Raw genomic sequence first — 22,552 nt, 5'->3', positions numbered from 1 at the left:
AGGCCCCACAACAATGTTTTGAGAAAAATAAATAAATAAATAATAACATTCTTGTTTGTAAATGCTCCATACATTCATTTAAAATGAGTAAAATAACAACCAAAAATACAGAAAAATATATAATAATATAAAAACTATAAAATAATAATGTTAATGTATACGCTATCATGATACCAGTAATAAATAATAGTGCTACTTTAGCTAAATGTGTTTATTTTTAAATGTTTTATTGTTAGCATTGAAAAAGTTATAGAACAACTTAATCAACAGTAGGCTACAACTATAAAAGGACCGTGGGTTAAAAATACAAATAAACAATAATAAAAAAATGTAATAACAATTATTAATACATAAATACGGAAGCCCTGAACCGCAAGGTAAAAAAAAAAACGGTGACTTTTTATTTTTATTTTAAGAATTAATTATTATTTTTTTTTTACATTTTTTTTGGAAGAGTGAATTTTTAATTTATTTTTCTAGGCTCAGGAACGAACTGAGCAACTTTTTTTTGTACATTTTTTTTCTTCCATCTTGCGGTTCACTACGGAAGCTCTGAACCGCAAGATGAAAAAAAAAGGTCCAAAAAAAAAGTTGCTCAATTCGTTCCTGAGCCTAGAAAAATAAAATAAAAATTCACTCTTCCAAAAAAAAATGTAAAAAAAAATAATAATTAATTATCTTAAAATAAAAATAAAAAGTCACCGTTCCCCCACAGAGGAAACAAACAAATAAATAAAAAGAAAAAAATAATACATTGAATGTCGGATCTGTTGTACAGTTCTTACCAAGGGGTCGTTACCAAACTCATACTCATGAATTATTCAGCTCCTCCTCAGTATGGGAGGGGTTCCGGACCCCGGAATCAGATGTTGCTGTTGAGTCACCCCTGACTGGTAACAGCCAGTTGGCAGAAAACAAGCCGAGATGATGCTGGAAAACTGGGCATCTTTGAGTCGATCCAGAGAGTGAATGAATGCTTTTTCCCAGTAAGGATATCAGTTTGAAAATCTGTGCTACACTGACGTATTATCAAAATGATGGAGGAAATTGACAGATTTCAAGTGCCACCGGTTAATCCAGAGATGAAGCTGCTGGTAAGTGCGACTCACTCCCACTACATGGAGAATAACAGTGTACCTTACGGGTCGTGGGGAAATTACATTACTTGGAGTGAGTGAGAATAGCAAAAAGCTGATCTAAATTACATATGCAAACAAATGCCTGCACAATGCCATTTTATATTGCTGTTGTTAAATGCAACGCGAAATGAACGAGATCTAGTTTTATGTACGAGACGTTAGATTAAGTAGCTAATAATAACAAGATCTTCCAGTGTATGTTTGGTCTAATTTAACCTGGCCCACATATATTACCATATGTCAGCCAATAGTAGTGTTGTGGTTATTATAGTGCAAGTCATTATGCATCAGGGCGTTTCCTATTGAGCTTCAGTGGTATTCAAATTTCGCATGAATTGTTCATAATTGTGACGTTTGGAACGTAAGATGACGCAACAATAACAATCCCTCGTTGACATGTACTGTTATTGATGTTCGGTCTTCTGAACCTTGTATCTCACTATACAATATTTGAAACTCATAAATAATGTAAACAATGACAAATTTCCAATGTATTATAACCTTGTTTTTTGTTTTTTTTCAGATTGAGCACTTTGTTTTTTATTTGATAATTTAATTTGATTTATCTCTTTATTTTAAATACACTATAAATGATATATCTAGCTGTCAGATTTGCAGTTTTATTAATAAGGAGGCACAAGAACTACAATTACAAACCATATAGACCGTGTAGTCTAACAACGCCTTGAGTTGAATTGATCTTGTCTGCCCTGTCAGACAATGGCAAACCGACATACATCTTAAATTTAGACGTTTAGTTGTTTGAGAGCTTGCAGGAAACACATTGATATCTATTGAAGTAGATCTACGTTTTTTTTTTCAATCATTTAGTAGGCCTGCATTTTCTGGGCAGACTGAGATGCACTCATTAGTATTTGCTGGATTGGTGTGATATGGCCTTAGATAGATTTTGTCATCCCTTTTTTATTGGTGCGCCACTATTCCCAAAGAGCCAACTGTTTCCCTATTCAGCACAGTGGGCTTTCTCATGTTAATGCATTCTACTGAAGGCCGAAAAAAATATAGGCCCACATCAACATGGCACCTGCTTTTCAAACCTGCTTTCCTTTTAGGAATTTACTAGTTATTGCAATATGTGCTGAATTAATGTCTCGTATATAGGTAAAAGTAATGTGGCTGAAGTAAATCAGAATCAGCATAATTGCCAAGTATGCGTACACATACAAGGAATCTTTCATGGTGACAGGAGCTTCCAGTTCACAACAGCACAATACAGCAACAAGACAGAGATAATAATATAAAATAAAAAATAAATACAATTTAATAGAAAATAAATTATATATTTAATACACAATGAGACTTATATATATATGAGAGAGAGAGAGAGAGAGAGAGATTTAGTATTTACACGTAATGCAAATAAAAATCTGTTATATATAGTGCAAGGGAATGTAATGGCAGAAGAGGTAGGGTATGTTGGATAAATATAAAAAGACTAAACTGTATATTGCACATAATTACCACTCATTAGGGCAGTTTTAAATGTTCATGAGATGGATAGCCTGAGGGAAAAAAAACTGTTCCTCTGCCTGACGGTTCTGGTGCTCAGAGCTCTGTAGCGTCGGCCAGAAGTCGGCAACAGTTCAAAAAGGTAGTGGGCAAGGTGAGTGGGGTCCAGAGTGATTTTTCCAGCCTTTTTCCTCAAGAAGTGCACAGTTCTTGAAGGCAGGGCAGGGGGCAACCAATAATCCTTGCAGCAGTCTGAAATGTTAGGCACATGGTTAAGTAAAAAATAAGAGGGCCACATTTTTATTTCAGAATGCTGTTTGCTCAGATAAAAGGAGGTCGGACAGCATCAGCAATGACAGAAAGCTGCCAGAGTGCCCTGTTGATTTACGGTGACTGTGATTTTGCCAAGGAGGACATTTGCCTGGAACAACATGTTTTGCTGGTCCATAAACAGCATCCCTATCTAACTAACTTGGTCCTAACCCTTACCATTAAAGGGGTTGTTCATAAATTTTTTTTTTCCAAACTTGTTTGATGTTCTTATGTGGAACACATAAGAAGGTTAGGCAGAACGACAGCCTCAGTCACCACTCTCTTTCATTGTATGGAAAAAAGTTACAATGAAAATGAATGGTGACTGAGACTAACATACTACCTAACATCTCTTTTTGTGTTCCACAGAGAAAAGATAGTCATATGGTTTGGAACAACATTAGGGTGAGTAAATGACGACCGAATTTTCATATTTGGGGGATCTATCCATTTAACCTAACAAAGGGTTGTGATTTGTTAATAAGAATGCTGTTCTAGCCACAACCCTGGTCCTAACCCTGTTGGAATGTACATGACCAACAATGGTGTTGATCTAGAAACATATTGTATTTGGGAAAATCAGAGTCCCTGTGATTTTGTAATACAATTTCTGAGCAGTCATCCGAACAGGCTTTATAGGTTACAGGGCATTATACCTTAGGCCAACAAATTAGTATTAGTATTACAATATTTCACATGGATGTTTTTTATGGCTGTAATCATTCATAGTTGGTACTGCTATTGATTTTTAAGGGAGTTGATATTATTCTTTTTAGGGACAGTATTTGTTTATCCATTCTGTCTGGGTCTATATATGACCACCAGCAGCTGTTAATGACCTCATGGATCATGCTTTGCTGTGATTGGTCTAAAGCGCAGCTTGTCAGATAATCCCACCAATCCTTTTTATCGGTTCAGCCATGTCAGCAACCCAATCGCCCATCTTCATCTCCTAACCTACATTACAAAAATGCATTTGGATCACAAGGTCACACATGAAAACACTAGTCTATGTATGTCTGGTATTAAAAGTTGACTTTCTCATTGACTGAAATGCCTTGAAGAGTTCTTGCTATCTGGCTAAATGCTGAGAGATTTATTTTACAATAGAGCTTCAGGTTTACAGTATATTGACCAATGGTCAAGGGTTCTCCATAGTATAGTCAGCTGTAATACTGGTTATTGATTTGTTTGTTTCTATGGATTTATGTGCATTGATCAAGTCGACTAGCTTTAATGTGTTTAGTCATGAGAGTTCCAGTAGACTTCTGAACACTGTAATCTTGGATCCTGTGATAACATTATAAATCTGTTTTAACTAAGATTAGTGTGACATCAGAATGAGTTCAGTATAGCTTTCTGGTACCATTCCAAACTCGCTTTGCTTTTTTTCTCATGGAGACGTTGAATAAATTTCACGGGCGGTTGTACATGGAGCTGGTGGAATATGCATGACTTTGATGTTGTGCTTTGCGGTTATGGTCTGAGATTTGTGCAGCCTGTGTAGTTCAATACGGGCTGACTGGGAAGCTTAATACATCAGATTACTCAACGTATGCCTTTGTAGAAAGGCACAGATATTGTTTTAATTTATGTGATGGCCTTAACTCCTTGCTTTGAAGGTGTTGGGCCTCCAATGCTCCAAACAATAAAAATGACATAGTGGTACAGCTACACAGACTGTGATGACTGACAATGTACTTATGCACTACATATGATTTTAAAGCTTCAGGCGCTTGAGGGCATCATGCAGGGCTATTACCCACAATCCCCCGCTGGTCACTTTAGCTGGTGCTGAGCGTAAAGTGTTTTTGAGAACCTTGCCAGGCCTACAGCTGGCACTATGCCACGATCGAGCCAGTGGGCAAAGAGGTTTCATTGATCAACAAGGCTGCTTCCTACTTAAGGAGTGCTTCGCTATTGGCCAAAGACACTATTCTTTTGTGTGTTTTTAAAGAGGATTTCTTTGTGAAACGACTATATTCTATACATTCCATGATCTCAAGTAATAGCATGTCACTGCCAATGATCAAGTAATACATTTCTTTTTTTAAATACATTTCAAATAATTCATTATTTAATTTATTGATAAAATGTGTTTTTATTTTTTATTATGCATTATAAATTACTTATTTTAAAATAGACTTCATATGAGTTTATAGAAGTGGGTGCTTATTATAAATCCACTGAAATAAGCAAGACTTATCAGTGAATTATATAATTATAACATTACGTAAGTGATCAGAGAAATTAAGATGAATATCTTGCCTGACGGTGATTTTACAGTTGCCAGTCTGAGCAATTTTCACAATTTGGCTCTCCTTGTTGATTTTCTTTTCTTATTTTTTCGTCTCATGGCACAAAATTTACATTCACATATAAAGCGTTTCCATTCAGGATTACTTATGCGCATAAAAACAGTTGAATGAAACCAAGCTACTATTTCACATCTTTGGCTTTGGAAGATTTTTTAAAACTGTCCTTGCAGAATTGTGTAACCCCATGTCATATCTCTGGACTAGGCTGACTGTTGACTTTGACGTGAGTTTGATGATTAGGTTTATCATCTGGTGTGTCATGAGAACTGCACCAAAAACGTAACATTGCTATAATGGCACGACTCGAGTGGCTCAAGTTGACAAACCAAAGAGTCTCAAGTGGCCTCATTGGCTGTCTCCAATGAAGGCAGGCTTTTTTAGTCCATAATAGGCCCTCTGTTGGCAGAGGCGGGGTGGGTGTGCTGTGCTCCTAACATTTCCTTCAACAAGCTCCCTCTGTTCTGTCTCCCAGTCCCTAGTGATGTCACAGAGTGCTTAGACCCTTCATAGTGAGGACTCAAGCAACAAAACATGCCTAGTGTCTTGCGAACCAACTGGTTACTATGACAGCTTAAATCTCTATTTTTCCCCTTGTCCATTACTCCACTAAGCAGCTGTGATGTCCCATCTATCTGTCTATCTGTCTATCTGTCTATCTATCTGTCTGTCTGTCTCTGTCTGTATGTCTGTCTGTCCATCTGTTGCAACAGTTAGAACACCATAGCAACCCATAGCAACCACACAGAACATCCTAGCAATGCCAAACATCAAGGCAGAACAACCTAGCAACACCAAACAATAGCAACTACAGCCTGGTCTGATGTGAAATTATCTAACTAGTGGATAATATATATATATATATATATATTAATACAGCACTGTGCAAACGTTTTAGGCACTTCTGAAAAATGTTGCATAGTGAGGATTTCTTCAAAAATAGTGCCATAATTAGTTTTCATTTTTCAATTAACATCATCCAAAGTGTAATAAAAATAAACAAAGCTAAATAAACATCATCCAAAGTGTAATAAAAATAAACAAAGCTAAATAAACATCATCCAAAGTGTAATAAAAATAAACAAAGCTAAATCAATATTTGGTGTGACCAACTTTGCCGTCAAAAAAGCACCAATTCTCCCAGGGACACCTGGACACAGTTTTTCTTAGTTGTTGGCAGATAGGATGTTCCAAGCTTCTGTGAGAATTCGCTTCAGTTCTTCTATATATTTAGTCTTAATTGCTTCTGTCTCTTTATGTAATCCCAGACTGACTCGATGTTCAGTGGGGGTCTCTGTGGGGCCATATCATCTGTTGCAGGGCTACATGTTCTTCTATTCTATTCTATTTGCAGAAGGAATGTTTGGGAGTCTAAAATGTATATTACCTATTGACACACTACAGCTAAAGGTATAAATAACCATCTTAAGACAAATGTTTTTGCAGTTTTGTACAGTACTGTGTTTGTGTGTGTATATATATATATATATATATATATTATATATATATATATAATATATATAATATATATATAATATATACATATTTATTTTTAAGAATAAATTAATGTTTTTATTTGGTGTTAAAAATGAAGATACAACTAAGCTAGTAGAGTACATTTGAAGTTTCTGACTGCAAAGGCTCTACATCTTTCTTCGTTTTCGGAATCAATAAGTTGCCAGAGCACAGCTGTGAAAGCAAACCGGAGACGTCTTGAGAGAGATGTATTAAAATGACCTGTTCCACTGACAGCGTGGCGAAATTGTGCTGACTCATGTTATTTTATCCAACCCCAATAGAATCAACACCCTTGATGCATTCCCTGCCTCAACAGATGCAATTATTTGAAACCAATCTGTCTTGCTGTCTGCTTTCACCCGCACACTGATCATGGTAGGAAAGGTTACATTGGTTCAGATTTCAATGGGGAGGGTTTTATAGATTTGCACTCATATAAAGAATGGATCATTGTGGTTGAACAGTCAACTAGAAGTTCAGTTACTGTCTAGTCGATTAGTGAGGTCTAGTTTATCTCCATATTTTCTTAGTTTTTATATTTGTAGCATTGGTTCTTCAATTTGGATGCTGAAAGCATGTTATTGGCCATTGCATCGTGCACATCCATAACTCGTATATCTTGCATCAGCACTTGGAAATGTAGTGTTGCATCTAGCTAATAAGTAAAAAATGTTTTTGTCTTCAGGATCCTGCAGGAACATCCACATTGGAGGCTGACTCTAGCACGAGGGAACCAGAGTCAGTTGCTATCAACTACAAGCCCACCCCGCTACAAGTAAAAATAGGTGAGGCACTTTTCCATTCAGTCTGTGATCTGATTAGGACATGGAACAAATGTTCTCCATGCCATATCCTAACCACAGTGTAATTTGTCCATTTCAGTGTAAAAAAAGTCTGTATTGATTTTTTTTCTGCTGATACTGCAATTGGGAAGTATATGGCTTGGAGCAAGAGCTAAGAACTGATTAGTAGCAAACCATGTGAAATGGTTGACCATGGTTTTAGAAAAGCCAATAACTTTAGATAAGTCAAACCTTTGCATTTCCCTGAGAATATGTAACTACAACCTCTCAGACACAATTGTGAAGCTTTGCAGTTTTCAGTTTAGTTTGTTCTACTAGGATGTTTGGTACAAAGTACCAAATGCCTTAGTTATGGTAGATGGCATTGATAACTAGATGGGGATGGTTGGAGCATTGGCCTAGCAGTTTGCACATAAATTCTAACATGTTGAGATTTGGTGCTCAGGCGGGTAGCTCGAATCTGGCTCGCATTTTCCCCAGTACCATTCCTCTTCTCTCATCAAATTGGAAGCAGGTAAACAGATCGCAGGTTTTAAAAGCACTGAACAGTTATCCATCTTTTCGACTTTACATTAAGTAAGAGATGTACAGTCAGCTGGTCATTATCATGTAATGGACCCCTACAGGGTGATCAGGAACCCAACATTGAGCGAAGGGTTCTTGTATTATCCTGAAGGGGTTTATTTTGCAATAATGACCGGCATTATTCCAACTTATTACGCGACTGCCTACCAAAATAAATAAATGGACATAAAGTATTGATCAACATTTTAGTATTGATTAACTGAAATGTAGTTATTATGTGTGAAGAAAGACTGTTGAGTCTCCAGAATCACTCAAATTCCATCTTATCATATTGCTCTTTGCTCAGTCCTCTCTTTCTCCATTGCAAGTACACTCACAATACTTCCCCGCATATGTAGCATGCTTTGCTCACTGTTCATAGCTATTCAGTTAGGGCATTCTGAAATACAGCAGTTGCTGTTGGTAATTAAACTTCACTTTACAGTCACTCTTCTGACAGCCTTTTTACTTATAGCACCACAAAGAAATCTCTCAGAAACACAGAGGCCACTGTTTGGAAAGCGCACAGAAGTCAAGCACTGACTTCATGCCTGAAGAAACTAGCTAGAACCACACAGAATATATAAAATCAAAAGCCTGTACTCACAAAGCATACTAAAACATTGCATCTTGCCATGACATTGACATCACATTCGAGGAATTAAGCTAGATTCAAAGGATGTTGATGGCTCTCAAATTGTAATATTCTAAAACTTTTAAAATGTAATTCTAATAAAATTGCTTATACTTAGGGACGTATTACCTAAAATCCTGTGGCTTATTTCTAGATAAAACAGGCAAATAAAACCCATAGACCCACATTAAAGGACAGACCTGCTCTTTTGACTTGAGCCGGTATGTAAATGCCTAGCAACCACCTAGAAAAATCTAGCAACCACATGACAATATCTTGGCAACCCAAGTTAAACAATTTCAAGTCAATGCTACCAAATACTACCATACTATATACTAATATACTACATAATACTACTATAAATAATCCTAAAAATCTCTACTGGCGGCTATACTCAGGTGGTAGAGCGGGTCGGCCACTAATCGCAGGGTTGGCGGTTCGATTCCCGGCCCACATGACCCACATGAAGTGTCCTTGGGCAAGACACTGAACCCCAGGTTACTCCCAATGGTAGGCAAGTGCCTTGCATGGCAGCTCTGCCGTCATTGGTGTATGAGTGTGAGTGTGCATGTGTGTGTTTGGGTGAATGGGACTCTGTGTAAAGCGCTTTGGTAACTGCTAAGGTTAAAAAGGTGCTATATAAGTGTAGACCATTTACCATATTATTCTGATATTTCACAATCTTCAAATGAAGTAGTGATCTTAACTGACCTAAGACAGGGAATATTTTCTACGATTAAATGTCAGAAATTGTGAAAATTGTGAAAAATAAGTGTTTAAATGTTTAATTTGCGAAGCTGATGTCATTTCCATCTTGTCTTATTATGTTACTTTCACAGAGAAACGTAGAGAGCTGGCAAGGAAGGGGTCGGTGAAGAACGGAACTGTGGCTAGCCCAGTCAATCAGCAACCCAAGAAAAATAATGTCATGGCCAGAACAAGGTAAGGCATGTAGAATGTGGTTTCACAAAGACTAACATAATAATCCACCCTCATTTTCATTAGTAATAAGTTTAATTAGAACTTTTAGTTTGTCACCTAACTAATAGCAACACCGTACACGATGGCATTATTGTACAGTTTTGCAATATAACAACATTATAGCCTCATAATAATGGTTGGTTTGGTTAATGCATGAAAAAAACATGAACAACAGCAACCTCAAATACTAAAACACTAGCAAAGGGGTTTATATCAAGGCTGTACTGTCCGTGAATATTAATTAGTGTTAGTGCAGTCATTGTGAGGGCCTCTGCCGCCCCACTGGTCCCTTGTGCTTTTTCAGGATTAGTGGTCTGGTCCACAGGGCTGGTTTAGAGCACAGCTCTAGGCCTGTAGATTAGCTCCACACAGGCCTGCTTACTCTCCGATAGCCTGAATGTCATAGATTACTTGAGTCTCATACAGGAAGAACAAAAGATGTCTAGCCACATCTCTGGCTAATGGAAAATGGGTCTGAGCCATATCCTTTTTTTATTTGCAGTAAAAAAGTAATTTTGGAATGGGGTGAACCATTAACAGAACCATTAGTCATGAAAATGATTGGGTTTCTCTCTCTCTCTCTCTCTCTCTCTCTCTCTCTCTCTGTCTCTCTCTCTCTCTCTCTCTCTCTCTATTTATTTATATACATATACAGTATATGTAAAGGATAATCCACGGCTAGGTGTGTGTTAAATTATTTTAAATGCACAACGTGGAGGCAATGAACCACCTGACGTGAAGTGGATTGGTTGCCTGCGCAAAGTGGATTTAAAATAGTTTATCGCAAACCTAGCCTTGGATTATCATGCTTATACCATTCACTTGCCAGAATGTATTAGTTCTAGCTGTGATATATATTTTTTGCAGTGCAAATTTTGACTGGAAGAATAAAAATGATGCTTAATTTTTATCAAGGGACGTTTTAGATCTGCAGCACCGCCTGCTCTAAATCAGACAAAGAGAAAAATTAGTGCAACCACAAACTTGGTAAAAACTGTGAATTTAAATGCACAATCCAGAAATAATAATATACACAGAATATAGAGGGGTTGGCACTCCAGATAAAATGTATTATTAAATTTGTTTTCATTGTCATTTTCACATTAATGTAGAAAAATCTATGTTACAAATGTATCAGTGACAGTAAAAGTAGCAATTAATGTATAATACTCTGGAACCTGCAGATTTGGACTTCTGAGACATCGGTAATGGTATCCACGAAGGCTGCACAATAAACTGAATCAATGAAATCACAATTTGTCAAAAATGTACATACACTTTGTTAGTATTTAGTAGCATTGCCTTTAAATTGTTAAAGATTGTTTAACTTGGGTTAAACGTTTTGTGTAGCCTTCCACAAGCTTCTTCTCGCAATAAGTTGCTGGAATTTTGGCCCATTCCTGCAGACAGAACTTGTGTAACTGATACAGGTTTGTAGGCCTCCTTGCTCATACACCCCTGGTGCCTTGCCACTTTGGAGCTCCTTGAAGTCCTCCATCCCTGCCTCCTCCACAGAGTGCATGTTAGTCAGGTTTAAGAGTTCCTCAAAGTGTTCCTTCCACCGCTCGACTATATCACCAGGCTATATTACCAGTTCCCTGCTCCAGCCAACAACAGCCTGGACAACTCCCTGATTTCCCTTCAACGGCCTGAGCCGTTTTATGGTGTGCCAGAACCTCTTTGAGGCCAACCAAAAGTCCTTCTCCATGGCCTCCCCAAACTCCTCCCACACCCAGGCTTTCACTTCCACAACTGCTGCCCCTGCAGTCCTTCTGGTCTGCCGGTACCTGGCATCCAAGTCTGGATTTCCACAGGCTAACCAATCCCGAAAAGCCTCCTTCTGCCTGATGTCTTCCTTCACCGCAGGTGTCCACCAGCGGGTTTGAGGATTACCACCCTGATAGGCACCAACAACCTTACAGCCACAGCTCACAGTAGCCACCTCTGCCACCTTACACAGGGTCCACTCGGACTCCATGTCTCTAACCTCCTCCTGGATCTGGGAGAAGCTCCTCGGGAGGAGGTGATTAAAAATCTTCTGGACAGGGGTCTCCGCCAAACATTCCCAGTTCACCCTCACAATCTGTTTGGGTTTGACAGGTCTATCTGGCAGTTTCCCCCGCCATCTTATCCAACTCACCACCAGGCGGTGATTGGTTGACAGCTCAGCTCCTTTCTTATTGGCTACAGGTCTGATGATATGACAGTAAAGTCGATCATCGACCTTTGGCCTAAGGTGCTCTGGTACCAAGTACACTTATGAACAACCTTATGTTCGAACATGGTGTTTGTCATGACCAATCCATGACTAGCACAGAAGTCCAATAACAGTATACCACTCTGGTTCAAATCAGGCTGGCAGTTCCTCCCAATCACTCCCCTCCAGGTATCTCCATCGTTGCCAACATAAGCATTGAAGTTGCCCAGCAACACCTCTGCAGGGCCCCTCCTAGGGTCTCCAAGAAGGCTGAATACTCTGTACTACAGTTCGGTGCATAAGCACAGACCACAGTCAGAGCTTTTCCCCCTGCAACACGAAGTCGCAATGAGGAGACCCTATCTACTGGGCTAAACTCCAAGATCGTAGCGTATACTCACACCCGCTCGACACCTTTCACTCTGAGCAACTGCGGAGAAGGAGAGAGTCCAACCCCTGTCCAGGAGTTTGGTTCCAGAGCCAGAACAGAGTGTAGAGGTGAGTCCAACTATATCTAGCTGGTATCTGTCAACCTTACACACTAATTCTGGCTCCTTCCCCACCAGTGAGGTCAGATTCCATGTTCCAAAAGCCAGTTTCTGTAACCAAGGTCCAGTCCACACAGGCCCCCGCCTTCGCCTGTTACCCATTTGGATCACTCTTTGTCTGGCCTCTCGATTGACCAGCCAATTGATAATGCTTGTTTTAAATATGTTTGGTTGAATTTTGAGTAAATATTGTGTAAAATGAATGTTATTTTAATTGTAGCACTTTTGTAAGCAACTTTTGCTTTCATTAAACTGTATTATATACAGCCTGCACATTGGCATTATATAGGCCATATATAACACTGCTCTATAGATATCAGCATCAGCCATTGAAAAGCCTATATCAGTCATTAGCTATTTCTGGCAAATAGTCCAATAAAAGCGATGTGACATGTCTTTCTACATTCATAAACATAGTCATGGGCCATACATGTTTGATTAATCTTGTATTCGTTTCTACTTTTCTTAATTTCTTCTCACATTGCAGGCTGGTTGTCCCTAATAAAGGCTATTCATCCTTAGACCAGAGTCCAGATGAGAAGCCTCTTGTAGCACTGGACACAGACAGGTATGACACACTTCACATTACTGTCCCTAAAATTTAGCTATTCTCTGGGAAATGGTGCAGACATCTATTGTGGATATTTATGAATGCTTCCATACAAGAGCAGGATTAGAATTCATAAAACGAAAAGAGCTTAGAAATAAATCATCTAATTAAAGTTTTGTGCCATTCTTCGAGCATCCACAATGGTAGCCATTACCATTTCAAAAGGAGCTGACATTTAATCAAAATAACAAAATTTTGATGCAGCTAAAGCTGGTGCCCTACAATCTGGTGTGAGAAACAGACAAGGCATAACATATTTAAAGTTTCCATACAAATACAATACAAATCTCATAAAAATAGCCTATTTTAATTGAATGTTATATTGAACATTATAGTCTTCTAAAGCCATATGATAATTCTGGGAGACCCAAGATTAAGTAATTATTCACACACTTGAAGTGTTCACACAAGATCTAATTAAAACATCCATAGTTCAAAGATATAGTTAATCCAAAAACATTATTCTCTTATCATTTACTCACCCGCTAGCATTTCTGTGTGATGTACACACCAGATGTGTAGGACTTTCTTTTATCTGCAAACACAAACAAAGATTTTTCTTTCTCCGCTCCGTAGGTCCATACAATGCAAGTAAATTGTGGTCAGAAATGTAAAGCTCTGAAAAGCATATAAAGACCGCATGTCCAAATCCATATGAATCTAGTGATTAAATCCATGTTTTTAGAAGCTATATATATAGGTGTGGGTTAAAAACAGATAAATATTTAAGTCCTTTTTTACTATAAATCTCCACTTTCACTTTCACACCTTATTTAGTTTTTTTGGCAATTCACATTGTTAGTGCATAATACCACCTACTGGTCAAAAGTGGAGATTTATATTAAAAAGGAATTAAATATTGATTTGTTTCTTACCCACACCTATTATATCTCTTCTGAAGACATGGATTTAACCACTGGAGTCAGGATTACTTTCATGCTTTCTTTATGTGCTTTTTGGAGCGTCAAAGTCCGGGCCACCATTCACACCATTGTATGGACCTACAGAGCTGGGATATTCTTCTAAAAATATTCATTTGTGTTCTGCAGAAGAAAGAAACTCATAAACATCTGAGATAGCATGAGGGTGAGTAAATTTTTTTTAGAATTTAAATTTTTTAGTGAAATTTTCCTTTAAGGTTCAGCCTGGATTTTCTGTGAATATCAATGTATTCTATGATGTGGCCCCTTTAGAACAGATTACATAAACTTGACTATGATGTGCTTTTAGTGTAGGTTCACTAATTTTAGATTTCCTATGGAACCTATATCCAAGAATCAAGCCGTAAAATGTTGGATAAGCAGGAAAACATGTTTGTTGACAAAAGTGCAAAGCACTTTGAATCAACTGTTTCATTTGTGCAGTCCACACCCTTCTGTAATGATGTGTCACAGTATGTGTTCAGCTATAATAGCCTGTTTGCTGTTCGGTTCAGATGATCAGGCACAGCATGACAGTATCTCACACAGATGGGTCTCTTAACTTAATGCTTTCTGTGTTGCAAGCTGTCTGCTGCATCTCTGTGATCTCAGCTGCAGCCTACAACTGTAATTTAGTCATGTTTTAGGTCACCAATCCTTCATTGTGTCTCTCTGTCAGTTTTCTGTGTGTAACACTCATTCTCTGTCTCCGTCAGAAGTCAATGTGTCCATTTAGAGCAGTTCTCTAATGATTATGCTTTTGGAGCCAGATTTTACAGTTAGTTATGAAGTGAAATGCGCACTGAGTAGCACTAAAAGCAAGTTAGGGTTTTCCCCAAACAGTCTTTATGTTCTGTGCTCTATAGAGTTTTAAATCAACAAACCTATCTTAAACCTAAACCAAATTGATAGTGTCATAAAAAGTAAATGTGAGACAAAAAATGCAATTGTTAAAGGAAATGTAAATTTGTCGTGCTTCTGTATGAATCTTTTGGCTCACGTGTCGACTTGCGTGCTCTTCAGGACTTGTACCCTGGTCTTTTGCATCGCAAGTGCGCAAAAGAATAAACCGATCGACATGGGTTGATTTTTGCCCAATCCCCTGATTTCGTTTTGCCTATAAACACCTTTATCGGTATTCTTACTGGCTTATCCAATGTACGCAAGTCTTGTGCACATGTCTCTTTGATGTCATGTTTGACGTCAAAAGCAGAGAATAACTAGATTTTAAATCTCTAGTAAACGTGGTTTTCTTGCTTTGTATGTGTAAATGTAGGTATAGTAACGTGTTTCTATGGTACCAGGTCAGCAGTAAAGGATATGGAAAGTGTTTTCTCCTCCCTATTTTAAAGATGATAAGCCTATTTATTTTGCTATGCATTTTATTGTTTGTATTTAACATGTATATCTGCAACCCTTTGAGGACAGATCTGCAATCCATGTTTGGATTGCAACCCACCAGTGATTTAGAAGGTTCACCCACTGTCTGTCACATACTCAGGCGTTCTGTTTCTCACATGCTTATACTATCTCCTGCCAGTCTCTTACGACACTTGTTCTCGCTTGTGTACTCCTTAATTTATTGAAGTTATTCTCACTTCATTAGAACAAGCCTATAATTGCAGCAGAAATCGGCATGAAGTTTCCAGATTGTCGCTGCTGATTTTTCCTGTTAGATCAATTTGGCTGAAATGCAATCTCTACATTTTTCATTTGATCTCACTTCAGTGCATCTCAATAAGACTCATTGTAATGGTTAAATGTGCCAAATGTTGTGTATGCTCACTCAACATGATTCACAATTAGTGTGGATCCTTGTCTTCATTTTATGTCTCTATGGGATATATTTACCTCCTGTAGCTCAATGGAAAACCACACTAGCAAAGCAGAGGTCATGGGTTCGATTCTCAGGGAACACACATGCTGATAATGTATACGTTAAATGCACTGTAAGCCGCTTTGCATAATAGTGTCTGCCAAATACATAAATGTAAATGTCATTTTATCTCGGGTTAGCTGTAGAAGGAGAGTGCTTTCATTGGTCCGTAGCCATTCTGCTGAAATTAAAGGTACCCATATGTGATTGTCTACTTCCTATTCTTTTTCAGTGACGATGACTTCGATGTGTCCAGATATTCATCATCTGGATATTCCTCAGCCGAGGTGAGATCTCTGAGGGACCAGGTATTTTTGTCTTGAAATAACATCATTTAACCATTTGACCCCTTTACAGACGTCATCACCATCTCATTAGTTGGGCTTCAGCACTTTTTATAGTTTTAATTCAGTGGGAGCTATTATTTTTACAGAAGTCTGAATTTCATGACAAATGTTCATTTAGATCACATCCCTTCATAGAATAACCCTGTAAGTGCACAGCTTTCAAATAATTGATTCTTAGTGGTTGATCATGACATTCCATGGTAAAATATTTTTGTGTAATGGCTGAACTGTATAATGGACCATTGTCCCATAGCTGTGCTAGTTTCTTGTCTCTCTTATCACACCGCTGCCTTTTACTTCTCACTTAATACAATATTTGAATGCCCATTTATTTACTTATTTGGTACGTGGTCCTGCAAGCAGTTTACAGTAAGTACAGTTTACTGTAAAATACCCACTATTGCACAATTATATACAAGAACACCTTGTTCTGGTTTATTTTCCAGTAATGAACAACTGACTATACATTACCCCTCACAAATATGGTTAACAATGTCATAAGTAAGAGCATTGATAAATTCTTTGGTGATTAAAAACTTTGTTTAATTCCGTGCCTTTCCTACAGCAAATAAACCAAGACTTAAACATCCAGCTGCTGAAGGACGGCTACCGATTGGACGAAATCCCAGATGATGAAGATCTGGACCTCATCCCGCCCAAATCTGTCAACCCCACTTGTATTTGCTGCCAAGCCACTTCCTCCACAGCCTGTCAAATCCAGTAACCCCTCCTTCCTCTTGAACCTCTCCCACCCTATTTAACCCTGCGAGTTAAACTCACAGTTAGTACCCTCAGCATAGATTAACTACTAAATAACTTAAATAAACACAATAGAATGGGTGTTACAGTTAATATAAAATAGGGAGAAAATTGTGAATAAAAATGCACACAGAAAATGTTACTGTCATTGGTTCCTCCTATGGTAGGATGTGAGTCTTTGTATCATCACCAGAGTGCACTAGACTTAGGTGTGTGTATAGATGCGTTGGGGTATGCATGAATGCGCAGCGCAAAAATAAATAAAAAGGAAGCAGCTGCTAAAATATCTTTTAAAATGGAACAAGAGAACATTTGACACTACAGATTCGTCAATACCATACTTTAATATCCAACTTTGTTTAGCTAATGCTTTTCCTTTTCAAATAAAAGGGAGTGCAGAGTGACAAGGAGAATGTGGATCATTTTGATTTCCCCATATTTTCAAATGGATGTATTATTATTGTATGAGTAGCTCTGCTGCAAACATATCCATACATAAAACATCTGCTAAGATACTCACAGCATATGTAATTGTCTTGTCAGGGAATGTCATTTAAATAGTTGTTTTTTTTACATTGTTGCTTGTTGTTTTTTGGCTTACACAATGAATACCAAGCCGCAACGGTTATACATATATAATAAAATGAGACATTTCTGAAAGCTTTTTATTTAGAATTGTTGTAATGTATTAGGGGAAAAAGGCTTGATTTGATTTACTTCAAATTAGTCATAAAAAGTGCTGTAAGATACCGTAAATCTCCCATAGACCCTTGGTATTAAGATCACAAGTATGAACCGATCACAAGTGGTCAGCGCTAAAAACAGGTCTAAACGGTGTATAAAATGTTTTGTGATCAGATCACAAAAACAACATACGAAGGTAGTCAAAAACACATGTGACGGTAGTCAAAAATGCATGTGACCACATCGCATTTGAGGTGTTAACGCTTATCCGTCCTGAATTTGTCCCGGACAGGAGTGAAGCACAACCCTTCACCTCTCAATCAACTGCTGTGCTTAAACAAGTGTTTAAACTTTACTGGTTATGAGCGGCTTTAAAAGAAAATAACTGTCAGGTTGTAAAATTTAAAAAAGCGATACATACACAAACACGAGACCTTAAAGGTGCCCTAAGCGATTTTAGTGTTCTGAAGCTTTCACGTGATTGAGCAGTTGAATTAGCCATGGACCCTCATTCAAAAACCCCGCCCTCCAAAAGATAATTTTGTGAGACAGACATTCTGGCTGTCAAATTCAACAGTAGCACAATAGCGCCCTCAACTAACAAACATTATGAATCATAGCCTCAATGATCCACTTCAGATTCAACACTATGAGAACGAGAAAAATGTCAATGTCCGCAGACACATTTCTGTTTGCTGTTTACAAATTCTACAGCTGTCACAGCATATCTCGGTGAGATATCTCAGGACACTTATTTCATAATATATTTAAGGGAGTAGGAAAAAGTTTTTGTATACTTTTCCATAAAACAATTCGCTTGCAGCACCTTTAAAAATGTTATGTCATCACAGATGAAAAGCATGAATACCTGAAGCTCCTTCAATACAGGTAATCCAGTAAAAACCGGATAATTCTGCTTGAAAGGTTGTGTTTGTGTTTAGATAAAATTTCAGATTCATCAGGAAGTAACCGTGCACAGTTTTTATTGGGCTTCCTTTTGTTTTTTCTCAATTTTTTGTGGTTTATAATCATGCATTAACACGCTGACATAGTGATTGATGTACAGTTGAAGCCAGAAGTTTACATATACCTTAGGCAAATACATTTAAATTCAGTTTTTCACAATTCCTGACATGTAATCGGAGAAAACATTCCCTGTCTTAGGTCAGTTAGGATCACTATTTTAAGAATGTGAAATGTCAGAATAATAGCTTTTCTTTCTTTCATCACATTCCCAGTGGGTCAGAAGTTTACATACACTTTGTTAATATTTGGTAGCATTAGCTTGAAACTGTTTAACTTTGGTCAAACATTTTGGGAAGCCTTCCACAAGCTTCTCACAAAAAGTTGCTGGAATTTTGGCCCATTCCTCCAGACGGAACTGGTGTAACTGAGTCAGGTTTGTAGGCCTCCTTGCTCGCACATGCTTTTTCTGTTCTCCCCACAAATTTTCTATCATATTGAGGTCAGGGCTTTGTGATGGCCTCTCCAGTACCTTGACTTTGTTGTCCTTAAGCCATTTTGCCACAACTTTGGAGGTATGCTTGGGTTCATTGTCCATTTGGAAGACCCATTTGCTACTTAGCTTTAACTTCCTGGCTGATGTCTTGAGATGTTACTTCAATATATCCACATAATTTTCCTTCCTCATAATGCCATCTGTTTTGTGAAGTGCACCAGTCCCTCCTGCAGCAAAGAACCCCCACAACATGATGCTGCCACCCCCATGCTTCATGGTTGGGATGGGGATCTTCAACTTGCAAGCCTCATCCTTTTTTTTTTGTTTCATTAGACCAGGTGACATTTCTTATCTTTGTCCTCATGTGCACTTGCAAACTGTAGTCTGGCTTTTTTATGGCAGTTTTGGAGCGGTGGCTTCTACCTTGCTGAGCAGCCTTTCAGGTTATGTCAATATAGGACTTGTTTTACTGTGGATATAGATACTTGTCTTCCTGTTTCCTCCAGCATCTTCACAAGGTCCTTTGCTGTTGTTCTGGGATTGATTTGCACTTTTCGCACCAAACTACCTTCATCTCTAGGAGACAGAATGTGTCTCCTTCCTGAGCGGTATGATGGCTGCATGGTCCCATGTTGTTTATACATTCATGATGAACGTGGTACTTTCAGCTGTTTGGAAATTGTTCCCAAGGATGAACCAGATTTGTTGAGGTCCACAATTTTTTTCCTGAGGTGCTGGTTTCTTTTGATTTTCCTATGATGTCAAGCAAAGAGGCATTGAGTTTGAAGGTAGGCCTTAAAATACATCCACAGGTATACCTATAGAATTTTCCAAGCTGCTTAAAGGCACAGTTAACTTCTGACCCACTGTAATTGTGATATAGTCAATTAAAAGTGATACAATCTGTCTGTAAACAGTTGTTGGAAAAATTACTCGTGCCATGCACAAAGTAGATGTCCTAAACGGCTTGACAAAACTTGTCTGCTAATATAAAAAAATGTGGTTAAAAAATGTGTTTTAATGACTTCAACCTAAGTGTTTGTAAACTTCTGACTTCAACTGTATGTCTCTATGAAATCAGAGATCCTCCCCTTGAAATCCGAATAGATGTGGTCACAGTAGACGCATTTAAGGTGTAAATAGCAATGTGTCTCACCTGACCAAGTGATCGGATCACCCCAGGAAGCATCTTAATAACAGGTGTCAACGGGGTCATAATCTCAAAATCATCAAGTGGAGAGAAGTGCTACAGATTTTGTTTATCTGATTTGTGCCAAAATGCATAAAATTTAGTTTTTATTTTATTTTGAAAGAGAGATTGACTAAGGAAAGCTTTTGGCCAGCATTTATAAATGACGTCAGAAGTCAATTTTACACTCATTCGGTTTGCTCTTTAATGTTTTCATCTTTACAGCTACTTTAAATTGCATTACTATTCTGCCAGAAAATAGGATTCTCTGTTCACTTGCTGCTCTTATTTGATGGCTTTTTTAAGAAACTCCTCAAACACACTTCTTTTAGTTGCTTTGTGTCAATGGCCAAATCACTAAAATGTATTTTAAGCACCTGTTCTTGTGTGTGCAACAGTGAGTGATGTTTTCCATAGTATTTGTGTCCTCTCTCATGCAATTTTGAAATGTATTTTTTAAAGATTTCAGAGCATCTGATCATCTAATGTGCAAGTCGCCACCTCATTGCCACTTCCAATTGTAATTATATGCCCCTTACACAAGTTCCTGCAATAGTAGTGCTCCAGTTTTCAGTTGATGTACTACATTATGAGAATTAATGAAAGGGAAATCACAATGTAATAATATAATAAACTAATATTTATCTTTTTTAAAAAGCAAGATTATGAAAGGCCCGTATGATGACACTAACCTGGGAAACGTCGTATTTATATAGGTCTTTACTGAATGCAGAACACAACAATGTTGAAGGGATAGTATATCCAAAAATGATTTACTCAACCTTCATGTTGTTCTAAACCTGTATGACTTACTTTCCTCCGTGGAACACAAAAGGAGATGTTAGGCTGAATCGTTAGCCTCAGATACCATTCACTTTCATTGTATCTTTTATCCTTGTATTGAACGTGAATGGTGACTGAGTAACATTTCCTTTTGTGTTCTACAGAAGAAAGTACGTCATATGAGTTTAGAACAACATGTGTGTGAGTAAACAGTAAAATAATGTTAGTTTCTGTTTGAACTATCCCTTTAACTATCTGTGATGTTTTCATTGCTGTATTGATATGCTGGCAAAAATGTCATACTACATTGCCATAGATCTTATTGTAGCAATAGATAACCAATGCCTGTTCTATAAGCTCACCACATCGATATGAATGTGGAGAATTTGAAAGCAAGTTCTCTAATGCCTCTTACCTGGCATTTTAACTCTCTTTCATGGTACTTATAGATGTGCCATAGGACTAACTTATTCCTGCATCTGTGTATGTGTTGAATAAGTATGTCCAATATTGCAACACTGTATCTTGTTTGGGTGAAGATAAACACTCCATTGTGTAACATCATTCTCCACTCTGTTACTTCACTGAATTTGCTATACAGTGTGTCGTGTTATTTATTGCCAGTCATATTTTTTTAATTTATTGATATCAATGGGATTTTTTTAACTTGCATTTTTTATTTTCTGTCCTATGTTTTATTTGCCCTTCTGTCTATAAATATGATTGTAAAAGACATAAACCAGTTTCCATACCAGTATTTAACAATGTTATTGTTCTGTGTAGTGAAGCATATCAGTAAAAACATCTGGAACATACAATTGCAACTGACTTTTTTTATTCCTTTTATACGGGAGACTGGGGCTAGTTGTCACATGGGCAATATTTTAGTAACTAAGTCAGAAGTTCAATTACACAAATGCTTGTTGTCCCTAGCTGTGTCTTTTTATGTTGGTTTCACATACCTACTTCAAAACTGACTTAATTTCAAATCATTTTTGTGAATTCTCCCGCCTAAAATGGCAATATTATCATATTTTTGCTCTATAAAAGGGAACACATTAAAACCAGACTGGCTTACAGTAAGGCAAGGGTCAAGTTAGATTTGAACTGTATTCTCAGTACAACTATTTCATCCTGTAAATGTCATTTTTGTCACATTTAATGCAATTTATTAATATTCGTTTCTGTAGCCAAAAGAATAATATGACATTTTAGAAAAGACTTTTAAGCTATGTTATTATGAATATTCACTCTCACCTATATTCATCCATATTTTATTTGGTATTCTTAGATTTTGGGGTATATGTCAGTGGCATGACAGGAAGTTGTAAGAACTGGGAGAGAGGTGTGAGGAAGTGTTGTAGGTTGCCTGATTGGAGGACAGAACTGATTAGCCTGGCTTTATCCTTTCTGGGCCAGATGGTGAACTAGGCTTACCTGTGGG

The 22,552-nt window shown here is 37.7% G+C and overlaps 1 protein-coding gene across 1 annotated transcript; it reads left to right on the top strand.

Annotated features, from left to right (window-relative positions):
• Positions 1-916: 916 nt before the first annotated feature.
• Positions 917-21,919, top strand: LOC127625469 (protein FAM219A-like). The gene is made up of 6 exons (XM_052100775.1): positions 917-1,094; positions 7,440-7,539; positions 9,595-9,697; positions 12,969-13,049; positions 16,120-16,174; positions 16,800-21,919. The coding sequence occupies exons 1-6, from the start codon at positions 1,035-1,037 to the stop codon at positions 16,956-16,958; spliced, it is 558 nt and encodes a 185-aa protein (XP_051956735.1). The 5' UTR covers positions 917-1,034; the 3' UTR covers positions 16,959-21,919.
• The last annotated feature ends 633 nt before the right edge of the window (positions 21,920-22,552 follow it).

The sequence above is a fragment of the Xyrauchen texanus genome, chromosome 31 (assembly GCF_025860055.1).
Source record: "Xyrauchen texanus isolate HMW12.3.18 chromosome 31, RBS_HiC_50CHRs, whole genome shotgun sequence".
In the NCBI taxonomy this organism is placed as follows: domain Eukaryota; kingdom Metazoa; phylum Chordata; class Actinopteri; order Cypriniformes; family Catostomidae; genus Xyrauchen; species Xyrauchen texanus.
Note: the sequence above shows the minus strand (reverse complement) of the source record. Positions and strands in the feature narration are given on the sequence as shown.

What these genes read in the sequence shown, in the direction of transcription:
- LOC127625469 (XM_052100775.1), top strand. Translation starts at nt 1,035, where the DNA reads ATGATGGAGGAAATTGACAGATTTCAAGTGCCACCGGTTAATCCAGAG. An exon ending in ATCCAGAGATGAAGCTGCTG is followed by an intron (nt 1,095 to 7,439) that starts GTAAGTGCGACT and finishes TTTTGTCTTCAG; the next exon opens with GATCCTGCAGGAACATCCAC. An exon ending in CCCGCTACAAGTAAAAATAG is followed by an intron (nt 7,540 to 9,594) that starts GTGAGGCACTTT and finishes TTACTTTCACAG; the next exon opens with AGAAACGTAGAGAGCTGGCA.